The sequence below is a fragment of the Bos javanicus genome, chromosome 4 (assembly GCF_032452875.1).
Source record: "Bos javanicus breed banteng chromosome 4, ARS-OSU_banteng_1.0, whole genome shotgun sequence".
Lineage (NCBI taxonomy): Eukaryota > Metazoa > Chordata > Mammalia > Artiodactyla > Bovidae > Bos > Bos javanicus.
Genome location: NC_083871.1, coordinates 112,066,434 through 112,082,046, shown reverse-complemented (window position 1 = coordinate 112,082,046; position 15,613 = coordinate 112,066,434). Strand labels below are relative to the sequence as shown.

At 43.8% G+C, this 15,613-nt stretch overlaps 1 protein-coding gene across 1 annotated transcript in view; it reads right to left on the bottom strand.

Annotated features, from left to right (window-relative positions):
* CNTNAP2 (contactin associated protein 2) overlaps positions 1–15,613 on the bottom strand; it is a 2,325,186-nt gene that overhangs the window by 403,267 nt on the left and 1,906,306 nt on the right. Inside the window, exon 16 of the mRNA XM_061415014.1 lies at positions 14,679–14,806. Within this exon, the coding sequence (XP_061270998.1) occupies positions 14,679–14,806 (128 nt within the window). The remainder of the gene's footprint in view (positions 1–14,678; positions 14,807–15,613) is intronic.

Genomic DNA, 15,613 nt, shown 5'->3' with positions numbered 1-15,613 from the left:
TTTGTGAGGTCCCTGTGTTTGGGGCCAGCACTGATCCACACAGCCAAATTTGCACTTGTCTTCCCTCTCACGTATCACACCTGGAATGGGATCCAACACTTGCTACCAACCCACTCCAGTACTCTTGCCTGGAAAATCCCATGGACGGAGGAGCCTGGTAGGCTGTGGTGCCTGGGGTTGTGAAGAGTCAGACACGACTTAGCTTTCACTTTTCACTTTCATGCATTGAGAAGGAAATGGCAACCCACTCCAGTGTTCTTGCCTGGAGAATCCCAGGGGGAGCCTGGTGGGCTGCCGTCTATGGGATCACACAGAGTCGGACGCGACTGAAGCAACTTAGCAGTAGCAGCAGGGCCATAGGACAAACATGGCCCACAAAGAAATGACCAGTTTCAGATCTGACGTGGACACCTGAGGCCCAGGGTGGGGTCAACAGTTCATTCTCTCTCCTCAATCCCAAAGAGAAGCTGTAAAGTTTGCTTTGTTACAGATTCCACCCTGAACTATAGTCTTATTTCTTGTAAGATGTTCAAGACGTGGCAACTTCTTTTTGGAATGTTGGGATTTGGAGTGATATATGATACTTCTTTTGGAGAGATATGATTCGCATCCACTTATTTAGGAAAATGAAGTTGTTTGGAAGAGTGAGGTTGTTTTCAAGAATGAAGTTATCAGTTTGATATTAAAGGTATATTTGCATGTCGGGATGTCACCATCCACAACAGTGGTGTCTGATAAGCCCTCAGCAGCAGAGGGAGCCCCAGGGGCTTATCAGTAAAGATATATGAAGAAGCAGCTACAGACAGGGGACGTTTGGCTATAAACGCCCAGAGTTTGTGAGGACTGTTGCAGACTGTTAGGTTTGGGCAAGGTTACCATTTGCTGATGGAAATAGCTCTCTGAAGACCTTGGGGCAGAGCTGCTGCTTTGGGAAAGGTGACTGTTACCTGCAGCAGTCCAGGGAAGACCATCTTGGCTGCCAACGTGGGCCTGCGTTCCCTAGCAATGGACGCTAGCAACAAGGGACTTTGCGTTCTCGTTGGCAGGTGGACATCAGCTTGTGGTTGGTTAAGCCAGCTCCCGTGAGAACCAACTCATATAAAGGTACACAGCAACTAAATGTGGGCTTTTTTCCTTTCATCTCGCCTCTCCTGAAACAAGAGTGTAATTAACCTATCATAGGTTTTCAATCTGTCATTTCTTTACTGGCTTATTAAGAGACACTATCCTGTATGCTCCTGGTTTGTGAAATCATTATAATACCCGCAGTGAACATGTGGTAAATAAATGGTTGGCAAAGACAATCTATCTCTGAGCATAATCTGCGCCCAGACAAAACACGGGGCCATTAGCCTAAGTCTGGAAACTGTCCATTCTGTCTGCAGGCAAAGGAACACCCAAACTTAATTTGGGCATCAAACTATCCTTATACTGGAACAAGAACAAAAGCACTTTTCCATGCGTAATCTTGAAGAATTAAGGCAGAGATTATGTTTTCTTGAAATACAGAAGTAAAAAATAAAAACACATAAGTAAAGAAATAAAATGATCAGAGTATCTTGTCTGCTTTAATTCTTCGGACATGTTCTCTTTTCACATATCCAATTCCAAGGTGTTAGGTTATTTAATAAAGAATGCTTTAATAAATGGTTTAATTAAAAAGGTGTTCTTTTCTTTTTTGATTTCTTTTTGTTGTTGGTATGGAGGCAGTCAGGACTAACCATATTTTTGATCAAACCGTAAGAGTAAGCCAAGTACCCAGTGAAAATGAGGTTATCTCATGGCATTCTTGACTTCTTGAGCTAGTTTACTGTTATCTCATATGTGACAATGGGAAGGTAAACCATCTGGTGAAAGTCCACAAAACATTTCTGCTAAATACCAGGGCATATTTTATGTCCAAGTCATAATCTGCATCCTATTCAGCACAATCAGTTAAATTCTAAAGTTCTAAATATCATAAAACAAAATTTATGAGGGTAGTCTACTAGAGTTGAATCAAGAAATATTTACAGCCTCAGGTAGGGATTACTGTAAAGGTTGTTGAGCCATTTCACCATCACTTAAGTCAAGAAAAACTTTGAACAGAAGAGGCACAGAGAGAATCTTAACGGGTAAACCACCTCTCCTTCATCGAAAGACCCAGCTATCCTTGCAGATTCTGGTTCTTCCCGTCACACTTCTAGACTGACTTACATTCTTGATCGTTAATCTGGAACTGGTATTTTCCCCTTATGGGTCACTTGAAGGTATGCATTTACTTTAGGACAACTGACTCTTGAACTGGCTCAAAGGTAAAATGTATGGATAGGACACTGGGGTCCCTTTTCTTTTTAACTGGGGATTTTAAATCTAGTTCCATGGAGCTGCTTCTCAGGTGGTGTTAGTGCCAATGCAGGAGACATAGAGATGCGGGTTTGATCCCTGGATTGGGAAACTCCCCCGAAGGAGGGAAAGGCAACCTACTCCAGTATTCTTGCTTGGAAAATTCCATAGACAGAGGAGCCTGGAGGGCTACAGTCTATGGGGCTGCAAAGAGTCGGAGACGACTGAGCACACCTACTTACCTTGGTATGTCTTTCCTTTAAGTCCAGTTTTATGTTTAACTCATATTATCTGTTGAAAGTGAAACTGAAGTAGCTCATTGTGACTACTGAGCTACTTTGTGACCCCGACTTCGTGTTACTGACTCTTTGTGACCCCATGGACTGTAGCCTACCACACTCCTCCGTCCATGGGATTTTCCAGGCGAGAGTACTGGAGTGGGTTGCCATTTCCCTCTCCAGAGGATCTTCCCAACTCAGGGATCAAACCCAGGTCTCCCACATTGTAGGCAGATACTTTACCATCTGAATCACCAGGGAAGCCCTCATATTATCTGTTAGTTTACTCTCATATAATGAGACTTTGCTTTGCCAATAGGTGGATACAAGTTAAAATGCACTGTTTTATGTTACATAATACTTGCCATAGTTTAGTATAGGCTTCATTTTTTAACCCAGATTGCTGCTCTGGATAAGGCAAACTACAAAAAGAGTCTTTATTAAAAGTTTTCTTCAATAAAGTTCCTGAGTTTGCAAGGTCTGAATGTAGCTCAGATTGTGAAAAGAAGCTTTATGAAAAGCCAAGTAGGTATCATAAAATAGGTGAACTGGAACACAGTTTTAATTATGCCAGAGTGAGGTAGTTTATAGCTCACAGCTTAGCACCCTAACAATAGATTTGAAGTACTGACTAATTGTAATTTTGTCAGTAATAACCTTGAGACACAGGTAAACAAAAGTGTGGAACAGTGTGCTTGGATCTCTGAAGAGCCAGGGGGGTTAATCTAATTTAGATTAAACAATGAGTTCTATAAATTTAATGCTTCACGTGCATCTTAATTTAGAAATGCCAAAGAAAATATAGAAACGTAGTAAAAGTTTTTTTTTTTAATCCTTAATTTGAAGATAATCATCGGATTCAAGGGATTTTCAAAGTACAAAAGAATGAAAGTTGTCATTTAGTTAAGATGAATAAATGTGCAAAAGCCTTGTTAAGGTTAAAGAGAGTTGTGCATATAAATCAAGCGATAGTTCGTCTCTTGGACCTCTGTAGCAATTATTGTCTCTGCAAGTTTTCTGCAATTTATCATGGAATGCCTGGTGGCCCTGCCTCCATTGTTAGTCTGAAATGCTTATTTAAATCTTTTATTTAACTACTCTTGGGCTTCCCAGGTGACCCTAGGGGTAAAGAACCTGCCTGCCAATGCAGGAGACATAAGAGACTGAGATTCGATCCCTGGTTTAGGAAGAACCCCTGAAGGAGGGCATAGCAACCCACTCCAATATTCTTGCCTGAAGAATCCCATGGACAGAGGAGCTTGGTGGGCTACAGTCCATATGGTTGCACAAAGTCAGAGAGGACTGAAGTGACTGAGCATGCGTGCACACATTCATTAAGGACACGCAGTTAAGCTGCTAAATGTGGCAGACACCATCCCGGCACGGTGTACAGACTCTGCCTGAGTCTCCACCTACTCTTGGGAGTGACGACAATAATCCTAGAAGCACACAGAGGAGAGAACTGGTTGGGTAATGGAGAATTTATCTGGTCTTTGTCCCAAGTTCCCAGAGCTTCCAGACCCTGGGAACTTCCTGCTTGACAGGAGTGTCTTTGTTATTCATGCTGGGCCCTCAGATCCTTTTAAGATGGTGAATGGCCCTGCCTGGAAGAACAATTATGGAATTAGAGGCTTGGGGCTTTGAACCACCATGTTTCAGCCCCATCTCTATGAAGGAGAAGGAAAGGAAGATGGAGATTGAATTCATTCATGTGGCCACTGACTTACTGATCCAAGCCTACATTATGGGTGCTCAGTTGTATCTAACTCTTTTCGACTCCATTGACTGACCCTGCCAGTGTCCTCTGTCCATGGAATTTTTCAGGCAAGAAAAGCTGGAGTAGGCTACCATTTCCTTCTCCAACATAATGAAACCCCAGTAAAAAAATCTGGACATCTGAAGCTCAGGTGAGCTTCCCTGGTTAGTGACTCACACTGATACGCTGGAGGGTGACAGGCCCCACTCCATGAGGAGAAGACACAGGGACTCTGCATTTTCAGCCCTCCCAGAACTCACCCCTTGCATCTGTCCATTCAGCCAGTCCTGATTTGTATCTCCTATAATAAAACATCAATCTGAACTGTTGTGCTTTCCTGACTTCACTGAGTCATTGTAGTAAACCTTTGGTCCCGAGGAGATAGTGCACGCATGCTAAGTTGCTTCCATTGTGTTCGACTCTTTGTGATCCTATGGACCATAGCCCACCAGGCTCCTCTGTCCATGGGATTCTCCAGGCAAGAATACTGGAGGGGGTTGCTGTGCCCTCCTCCAGGGGATCTTCTTGACCCAGGAATTGAACCTGCATCTCTTACATCTCCCGCACTGGCAGGCGGGTTCTTTTACCACTAGTGCCACTAGGGGGAGCCCAAAGAAATGGTGGGAACCCCTAAATCTGTAGTCAGGTGGTCATAAGAACAGGTGGCCTGGGAATCCCCTCTATACTTGCCCTTGGGGTCTGAAGAAAAGGCAGATTTCTTAGGGGCTGTGAAATCTATGCTGATGCCAGGCATTTGGTGTTAAGAGTCCTGTTGTAGCTTCACAGAGAGAATTTCAGAAAGGGGTCAGTTCTATGGAGAGTGGCGAGGTGTGGGTGACTGTTAACAGAGTGGGAAGGGAAGATAGTCTCAGAAGAGTTAATATCACAGCTGAGACCTGTAGCCCAGGTGAGGCTCGGCAAGGAGAAATTTCCAGGCAGAGGAAACCAGCAGGAACAAGTTCTTGAGGTGGCAAGAAGCAAAGCACGTTGGAGATATGAGACCAGTGGGGCTGGAACGGATGAACTGGGGATGACTGGAGGGTGGGACAGGCTAGCCGTGGTAAGGGTTGGCATCTTAAGAGTGATGGGTAGAAGTCATAAAGTGCTACAATCTGATTTACAGCTTTGAAAAGACCCTCTGGATAATAGGTGCATTACAACGGTGAATGTGAACTTCCCTCTGGAGGGCCTATGTTGTTGTAGGTGCCTTGAAAGCAAGAAATGTAGTTTGCACTTCACTACACTCCAGGAGAGTTATGACCAACCTAGACAGCATGTTAAAGCAGAGACATTACTTTGCCAACAAAGGTCCATCTAGTCAAGGCTATGGTTTTCCAGTAGTCGTGTATGGCTGTGAGAGTTGGACTAGAAAGAAAGCTGAGAGCGGAGGAATTGATGCTTTTGAACTGTGGTGTTGGAGAAGACTCTTGAGAGTCCCTTGGACTGCAAGGAGGTCCAACCAGTCCATCCTAAAGGAGATCAGTCCTTAGTGTTCATTGGAAGGACTGATGTTGAAGCTGAAACTCCAATACTTTGGCCACCTGATGCGAAGAGCTGACTCATTGGAAAAGACCCTGATGCTGGGAAAGATTGAAGGTGGGAGGAGAAGGGGACGACAGAGGATGAGATGGTTGGATGGCATCACTGACTTGATGGACATGAGTTTCGGTGATCTCTGGGAGTTGGTGATGGACAGGGAGGCCTGGCATGCTGTGGTCCATGGGGTCGCAAAGAGTTGGACATGACTGAGCAACTGAACATTCACACGATGTCTCCGATTGTGAGTGTATATATAGAAGTTACCACATAATCTAGGCTGAAATCCAAGTCTGCATGCAGAAATATGAGGATGTAAAGGGAAGGGGAATCCCTACTCAAGCCGATCAGTGGGTGAATTGGCGGGTTACTGTGACTGAGCTTGAAAACCAGATAAAATCTACATTAAAAAAATTCTGCCATAGTTCCACATATTTTTCAAGTCCTATGCATTTTTTCCCCAAATTTTCAAAAAAATTTTTTTACAATCTGGGTCAGAGGTTCAGCAAACTATGGCCTTCAGGCCAAATCCAGCCTGTTTCCTTTCTAAGTCACACTTTGTTCTAACCATCCACGTGCATCTGTTTACACATTGTCAACAACAGCTTTCACACTGCAGGGCTGAGTGGTTCTAATAGCCTGTGTGGTCCCAAAGCCTAGAATACTTCCTGCGGATCTTTTATAGAAAAGGTTAACTGACTCCCTGCTTGGATGAAAGGCTCCTTTTGTGGCTGTCATTGGGAACAGTGAGAGCCCTGCACATTATTGGGCTCTTTGTATGTTTTGCTAGAGTCCTCCTGGTTTTCCAAGGGTAGTTTCTGAAGAAGGCAGCAAGCTAAGGGGGTGGCTTCCATTTGCTGCCAGCAAGGGCGATGAGAGAGAAGGAAAGAGGGTTTTTTGCGTAGATGGATATCACTTTGGGAGCTGAGCTCCAAGCAGGGGTTGTGATCACCAACTCCAAGTCAGGAATGAGGCTACTCGCTGGGTGCCAACCCTCAGCTATGAGAAAAGGTGGATCTTCTCCAAAAGCAGAGAAGAATTAAGGGTCAAGACAGTGGGATGGAGGATAGGGAGGTGGGCAGAGCTTTCTTGTTAGCAGGCTTGTCACTCCTCCCAAGTGGATGAATGTAATAACAGTGGAGGTGATGACAGAGAACGCTGAGCACGTGCAAAGCTGCAGGGAATTGCAGTTTAAAAGAACCACTGCAGCGATGCAGCTGTGATTATTCTCATTTGCAGCTGAGAGAAGGCTGTGAGCAGGAAGTAGAAGATCAGAGAGGTTAAGGAACTGGTTCAAAGGCACATGGCCGGTGAGGGAGGGAGCCAGGATGGGGAGCCAGGCGTGTAGAATTCCCAAGCCTACACTATTCAGCGTGCTGCTCTCCGTGCTGCCACTCAGGGCGCGGACCACTAACCAGCGGCAGTCACAGTGGCACCTCTAGTCCTGGCCCAGACTTCCTGAATTGAAACCTGCGTTTTACCAAGACCCCCAGGTGATTTCTGAGCACGTTAAAGTTTGGAAAGCAGTGATACTCGAGACCTCCAAACTTTTTCAAACTTCCACTAAGAATCCACGTTTCCATCCAAATTTCCACTTCATCAGACTTGTCACCCTCGATAAAACATAAGCGATAACAAACAAGGACCTACTGTACGAACATAGAACTCTGCTTAGTGTTATGTGGCAGCCTGGATGGGAGGGGTGTTTGGGGGAGAATGGATATGTATATTTGAGTTCCTTCACCGTTCATCTGAAACTATCACAACTTGGTTAATTGGCTACACCCCAATACAAAATAAAACTTTCAAAAACAAACCAACAAAAGCATAAACTGATCCGGGAAGGCAGCCATGCCCCACTTGCCTCAGTAAAGCCTGTTCGGTTGAATTAAATTCCAGGAGTAGATACTGGACAGATAAGAAACTGTTTCACCTGGTAATTTTCTTGATTCCAAGCATGTTCCACATCAGGCATTCTTAGAACCAATGGAGCAAGCCTAACACTCTTCTGTAAGAAGATTAGAGAGATCGCTTGGAAAGTTCAGCAGAGGAACCCAGTTATGGGGATTCAATTCACAGAACAAAGTCCCTCCTGCCTCTGGGATCCTGTGACAAGTTCAGAAAGGAAGAGACTTGCTCAGCCTGGCGGATCTCCTCTGGGGGATGGGTGATTCCTCTGAACACAAGCAGGGTTAGAAAGGCAGCCACATGCAAACAAATACCACATCCATTATCAAATATCATCACATCTATTATCCTAAAGGAAATCAACCATGAATATTCATTGGAAGGACTGATGCTGAAGCTGAAGCTCTGATACTTTGGCCACCTGATGCGAAGAGCTGACTCATTGGAAAAGACCCTGATGCTGGGAAAGATTGAAGGCAGGAGGAGAGGGGACAACAGAGGATGAGATGGTTGGATGGCATCACCGAGTCAATGGACATGAGTCTAAGAAAATTCTGGGAGATAGGGAAGGACAGGGAAGCCCTGTGTGCTGCAGTTCATGGGGTGGCAAGGAGTCAGACCCGACTGACTGACTTAACAAGAGCATTATCAAATAGAAATACTTTTTTTCCTCCCCAAACTGTAACTGATTTCACTGCTCATTTCCACAGTGGGTTTGCAGTTCAAGCTAAGTGGCCAGATAATATGAAAGCTGACACTTCCCCAGGGCTCTGTCCACTTCTAACCATTTAAAATCACTCCGGAGTCTGGAGACCAGAGAGAAGCTTCCTTCTTTCTGCCTCTGCCGCCTTTGTCATTGAAACTGCCCTCAGACATGCCCAGAGGGTTCAGTCCTTTAATGGGAATCAGCCTAGGTTTTGATCCTAAAAATTTCACTCTTTCTGCTAGTTCTTACTGCCACTCCTGCTTCTCAGTCAGTAGTCGCTGGTGGCAATAGCTGCAGAGGCTGGGACATTAAGAAAAAAAAATAGGAGTTAATGGTTTCTACACATAACTGTTTTCTTCTTTTTTTTAACCCCCTTGCTGGATGGTGGTCATGGTTTAGTTGCTAAGTCGTGTCCCACTATAGCCCGCCAGGCTCTTCTGTCCATGGGATTCTCCAGGCAAGAATACTGGAGTGGGTTGCCATTTCCTTCTCCAGGGGATCTTCCCAACCCACGAATCGAACCCAGGTGCCCTGCATTGCAGGCAGATTCTTTACCAACTGACCTACAAGGAAAGCCCCTTGTTGGATACTATCAGCTAAAAAACTGCCTAGAACCAGAAGTAAGAACAAAGCACAAAAATCTTGAAGTCACTAACTTTCTGTCTCCAACCCTGAGCTTTCTGTCAGGTTTCCATTCGGTTGATCCCACAGTAGGGCAAGAGGAAGCGCTCAGCACCACCTTAAGTGCTCCGCTTAGCTATTGGTGGGCAGGGGCCTGGGGTCAGGATTCCAGGTCAAAGCTCTCTCTTTGGATCTCAGCATGCATCTTGGCCACCAGGAATTATTAAAGATGAAGGCTCTTGTCAAATACTCTCTCCACGCGCTCTGCCATAAACAAGCTGGGAGCCCCTGACTCGGTCACTTAACCTCCCTGGAGCCAAGTTCCCATGTCTGGAAACAGAGATTTGCACTGTCTGATCTCTAAGTGTCTTCCACTGCTAGAATGTCGCTAATTCTGTGTTTGTGCTTTTAAATGTGCTTGACCCAAGGACATATAGCTACTTCTCACAGGAAGAAATGGGGAAAGGAAAAGAGCATCTTCTGAGGACATAATTACGAGAGTGATCCAGTGTGATCCATTCTGGAATTTGCTCCTGGCTCCAGCTCTTATTGGCAAACCATGCAATAAGTCTGATTCTATTTTCTCCTTGGTACAAAACACAAAGATATCATCACATAGAGGATGCTGGAAGAATCAGGAGAAAATGAATATACAGTGCTTGTTCACAGCCTGCACAGGGGCTTCCCTGATGGCTCAGTGGTAAAGAATCCACCTGCTAATGCAGGAGATGCAGGTTTGATCCTTGGGTTGGGAAGATTGCCCTGGAGCAGGAAATGGCTACCCACTCCAGTATTCTTGCCTAGAAAATCCCAGGGACAGAGGAGCCTGGTGGGCTACGGTCCATGGCGTTGCAACTACACGACTTAGCGACTAAACCACCAGCATCACTTGCGTGCTGGACCCTTTCCCTTTCTTGTCTCTTCCAAGCGTGAAACAGCAAAGACAAGGGCCTGTCTGAGCCCCTGGGGCCCTCTTACAGGGAATGACACTCATCTGAACCCCCCACTGAAGTGTCTTATCTTTGGAGAAATGACATGTTAGATACAGTCCTTGCTCGGTCCTTCTTGGTAAGGTTAATGGCCAGGGAAGGCCCTGGTTTATAAACGTCTTACAGTAGAGAGTGGCCTTTACACATCTCTAGCACACAGGATTGCATTCCCAAAGAACACGTGTCCACGTCATTTGGATAAAGCTCCATCATCATCTTTATTTCTTTTGTTGTCTCTGCCCTCGGAGTGTCCCTAAATAGGATGGTGTCTGCCTTACCTTTTCTACATGGCCTCTCAGAGTCACCTCTGCATCTCTAAGAACCTGAACTGACGTCTTAAACGTCCACCGTGACTACAGCGCTCTGCCTGCCAGGCTGACAGTCAGGTGGGTTTCTGGCCTGGACTCAGAGGTCCTTGGGGCTTCCCAGGTGGCCATAGTAGTAAAGAACCTGCCTGCTAAGTCAGGAGACACAGAGACCCAGGTTTAATCCCTGTATTGGGAAGATCCCCTGGAGGAGGAAACAGCAACCTACTCCAGTATTCTTGCCTGGAGAGTTCCATGGACAGAGGAGCCTGGTGGGTTATAGTCCATAGGGTTGCAAAGAGTCGGACATGACTGAAATGACTTGGCATGCAGAGGTCCTTGAGTAACACGTTCTCCTGATTGTTTCTACCCAAGTGTATTCAAAACACTTGCTTTTGTAATAAACTTGCTCTTAATTAATTGTTTAAAATCCCTGTATCCCTATAGGAGATATGAGGACTCTTTGCCTCATATGGTTGAGAATAAGACAATTATCTAGCAAGTACTTTCCTTCTACAATTAATTATAGTCACTATATATAGTTACAAAAAGGATTTCTACCTCCCAAACCTGACATAATTTGTTTTTGAACTAATTCCATAGAAGCTCAGGAACCTCCTGCAAGAATAATTATATATTTAAATTTGAAAACAATTTCTATTCTATCAGCCCTTTCCATCCTCTAAATAGCTCCATTGTTTCTCCTAGGTGAGTATGTGCGATTTAGGGTGGGGGGAGATTTGTAATTTTACGCTACTTTTTATCTTAGCTGACCATCTGTCCTCAGTCACACTTTCAGTTTCATTTAGATTTGAGGTTTCCATTTAAATGTGTTTGAATAAGAAGACACCGAAGTCTGAGGGTATTAGCATTTTACAGTGCTATATGGGAAATGCAGCAGATTCTGGAATTCACTGATTTTTCTTAGCATTTTGATTATATGGGTCTATGAGTTCAGATGAATCAAAGTAAAAATGAAACTCAGCAGGCATGATGAAATCAACTGAAGCTGCCGAAACGGTTGGTCAGAGCCCACAAAAATTGTTTCATTCTCTAAGACTAGGGGGATAGAACCAGACCTAATTCAAGAGACAGCTTCTGAGGGCTGTCATCATTCAGGTCCTCAAATAGAGACAGACATTGCTCAGCAGCAGATTTGGTTTTTTAAACTGTAGCTTGGCACAGACTTCAGTAAATGACACAGAGTTAATCTCTACAAACAAGAGGATATATGTACGATGTCACTTTTCAAGTTATACAAATTAGAATTTAATTCCAACATTCACGCAGTATTGGTAACTGGATGCGGGTGGGGAGAGACCCAGATGACATATATTTTAAACAATTTAATTTCTGCCGTAAACTTAGAGATGCGAATGGAGACAAGGAAACCAGCCTGACCTTGTGCAGAGGAAGCTGTGTATATTCTCTGCTCTGTCTTTCCTCTGGGAGCCTCACAGAGGCTGTGAGGGGGCACAGAAGTTTGTTGCTTAAATGACATTTTCAAAGAAATATTTTGTTCATTTGTAAAACAGAAAGGCTAATATTTACCTTACCCAGCTCACAGGGGGCTGTATCCAAGGAAACCACACATGTGTGAAATCTGGGAAATGCTATGATATGGGCACTTTATCATTACTGTGTCCACGTTAGAACATTCTGAAAAGGAAGGTGGACATCAAAACTGCTAACTGCTACCTGGCAATTCAGGTACGAAGTATGGAATATGGCCCGTTGCCTGCAAAAACCGAAGATTTCTCTCTCTTGGACACAAAAATATTCCACATAATTGCAATTAAAGATTCACTGTGCTTCTGTTTGCATGAAATATCAGGTAAAATATGAATTAAGAAGTACTGATGAAGCTGCAGTCCTACAAGAAGCTGGAGGCCATACGGTGTCAGTGAACAGGACAGCTCCTTGTCTATCAACCGTCCTAAGAATGTTTCTAAGAGCAACAGCCTTGGGAGAAAAATGCAAATGAACACTGACCACCAGACTTCTGCTATTTCCCTGTCTAAATATAAAGTCTTCCTGAAACATGTATCACTTCTTTCTTCAACATCAGCTGCAATACTTTTATATCACAAATCCATTAAATTATCAAACATTTTGTGTTTTCCAATACTTTTGTATGTGCTTTTCACAAAACATGACTTTTTTTTTTTTAAATTCACAGATCACCTAGTAAAGTGCTAGATAAATAGCAGACACTTAAATAAATTCTTCCTGAGGACTGATTTAGTATGAGAAAACATGCTAATATTAGCTATAAACTGTTAATATACTCCCACATATACTATCTAATGTAGCTGGGATCTTGTCTTTAAGAATGGTAACAAAAATCTGCAGAAGCTGGATTTCATAACTATATTGAGCTAATCCATTACTTAAGGGGAACCCCTTATCTAATTCAAGGCTAACTTCATGATTAGAATTGATAAGTGAGAATATCTTTATATATTAATGAGTAATTATGACAAAATTTAGAAACTGACTTTCACTGGCCAGCACATGAGAACCTGCTTATTTTGAGCATGACACTACAATCCATCTCTCAAATATGTTTAAAATGCATCTATGAAGGAGATCAGCCCTGAGATTTCTTTGGAAGGAATGATGCTAAAGCTGAAATTCCAGTACTTTGGCCACCTCATGTGAAGAGTTGACTCCTCGCATTGGAAAAGACTCTGATGCTGGGAGGGATTGGGGGCAGGAGGAGAAGGGGATGACAGAGGATGAGATGGCTGGATGGCATCACTGACTCGATGGACGTGAGCCTGAGTGAACTCTGGAAGTTGGTGATGGACAGGGAGGCCTGGTGTGCTGCGATTCATGGGGTAACAAAGAGTCGGACACAACTGAGCGACTGATCTGAACTGACCTGATCTGATCTGATATTATTATTTTATGTCAATATCTTTTTTTTAAGCAGTTGAAACTAATTTCTTATCATACAGTTCTGTTAAACTTGACTAGACAAAAGAAGTATTATTGTCTAGTAAATGCATGATAAAGTTCTTTTGACCAATTTAATTTTAAGGATAGCATATTCATTTTCTGCATGCAAGAAGAGAAAAATCAGAACAGGCTCCATCTCTCCTTTGTATCTGGAACATCGTGTGGTTTAATTGCTGACAGCCTCGATGTACTAAGCAGTAAGCAGCTGAGCATGCATCGTTACATTCCTTAGGACACCTCCTTGAGTGGATGCAATAATTTATTATATTGAGTAGGTCTAATTCTCCCTTGATTTATGGAAGCGGTAATAACAGTCCATCTCACAAAATGCTTTGCTAGGAGGACTCCAGATCCGGGCACTAAAATTTTTATGACCTCCTCAGGAGAAGTTGGGATGCGGGTGGAATTCTCAGCACCACAGCTGAGAAAAACAGAGGGATCTGCCTGAGGTCTCCAGGCAAGTGAGTTACCCAGGGAACAGAATCCAGGTCTCCTGATGCCCTGCACACAATCACAAAAGCACAGAACTCCCGGAAGAGTTGCCCAAATCCTGTGTGCCGACAAGAAGAGGGGAAATGAGACCCAGGATGCTCATCGCAGAATCCCCATAGCAACCTGTCACCATCTCCCTCTGACTACAATAAAGCACACTGGAGGGTATCAGGCAGCATAAAATCCTTATGGTACCCTTAATTAGGTGGGATCATTGCTCTCACTCCCTGACTTCCTGCAGCCCCAAATTCCTTTCTGTGGTGCCGAAACTCGAAAGCAAGATGTAGTTACAGAAACACTCTTTGGCTTACAAGGGACCATCAAGCTCTGATGATGATGAAACTTGATAGCAATAATGTCAAACTTTATATGACCATAATCCGAGTTTACAATGATACATTAAGCCATAATGTGACTATTTATATCACCATAAACTGAGTTTATGGTGATATAAATAGTCATGCTAATGGCATTAACAGCAGCACTCAGTGGAATCACAGCTGTTGAGTGCTGCTTATGCTGTTAGCATTGCTACTTATATCACCATAAACTTAGGTAGCACAGTCGTTACCTACAAATATACAAGAAAGATGAATGTCCACACTGTATGCCCAGATCTAGGCTCCTATACTGGAGACTTTATAGCTGTCACCCTCCTCTATGTATTAAGGTCTACTTAGCCCTCTATTTGGCTCTGTTTATACCAAAGAGCAATCTGTTTTTCTGCCAACCTCTGATTTGCTGGGAAACACTATTTAAAATTGATAAGAAGGTGCAAGCCGCCACCGCAGGCACACTTACTGTCTCCTTGGCAGCGCAGGGGACCCACACTCAGCTTGGCTTCTGAGCCTTGCCGGTCGGTATCTCCAACCACCACCTGGCTGACTGGCAGGTGATCTTTGTAGGATAAGAAACCAGCATCCTTTCTCCTGAATCACAAGGAAAGACAAACACATGAGGAGGCTACGTTAGAAGCACATCTTTTCTGATTATTGTTTAAGTTGTTCGACAAATGACCACGTTCCAATATCTGCTCAGAGAACCACAGTTAACGAGTTGTTCCTCTCTTCCACTTGGTGGTTTTGCAACTCACGGCTCAGAAGCAACTGTGGCCTCTTTGCTTTCTGGAAAACAGAACCGATGCCCTGCTTTCCGGAGTCACAACCAGGACACACCATACTGTTTCAGGCTGAGTGTAGACTATCACATTGCTTGAAGCACTCACAACACCTGAGCGTGTGTGCAGAGTTTGCTGCTGTCATGGAATCAAAAGTTCAACAAAGTCAACGAGATCTCTTGCATAAAATGAGAAACAAAGCCCTATTAAAAAAAAATACCCTTGTCTCCTTAATTGCTTTCTTTCCTGCTGCGCATCAGCTAAATAAGAGACACTTTTTGTTCCTTCATCTCTTCTTGTTTATTAACAACAAAAAAGACTTTTAAGTTTCCAACACAGAGCAGGTGCTCACTAAGTGTCTATTTCCATCTGTAATGAGGAGTGGAGTTTAGATGCAAGCCCAACTTGGCTTTTTTCTTGGATTTCTTCTCCTGTTTATGCTTATCTTGTTATCTTGTTTCAGGTCTCCTAACTCAACCCTGTACCCACCCTAAATGGAGGGAGAGGGCAAGGCCAGTTGTAAAGCACTGACTCTAGGATGCAGCATAGAAATACAGGAGATGTTCTTGGGGATGGAGCCCAAGTGACTTATGCGGCAGGACAGATTTTACCTTGATAG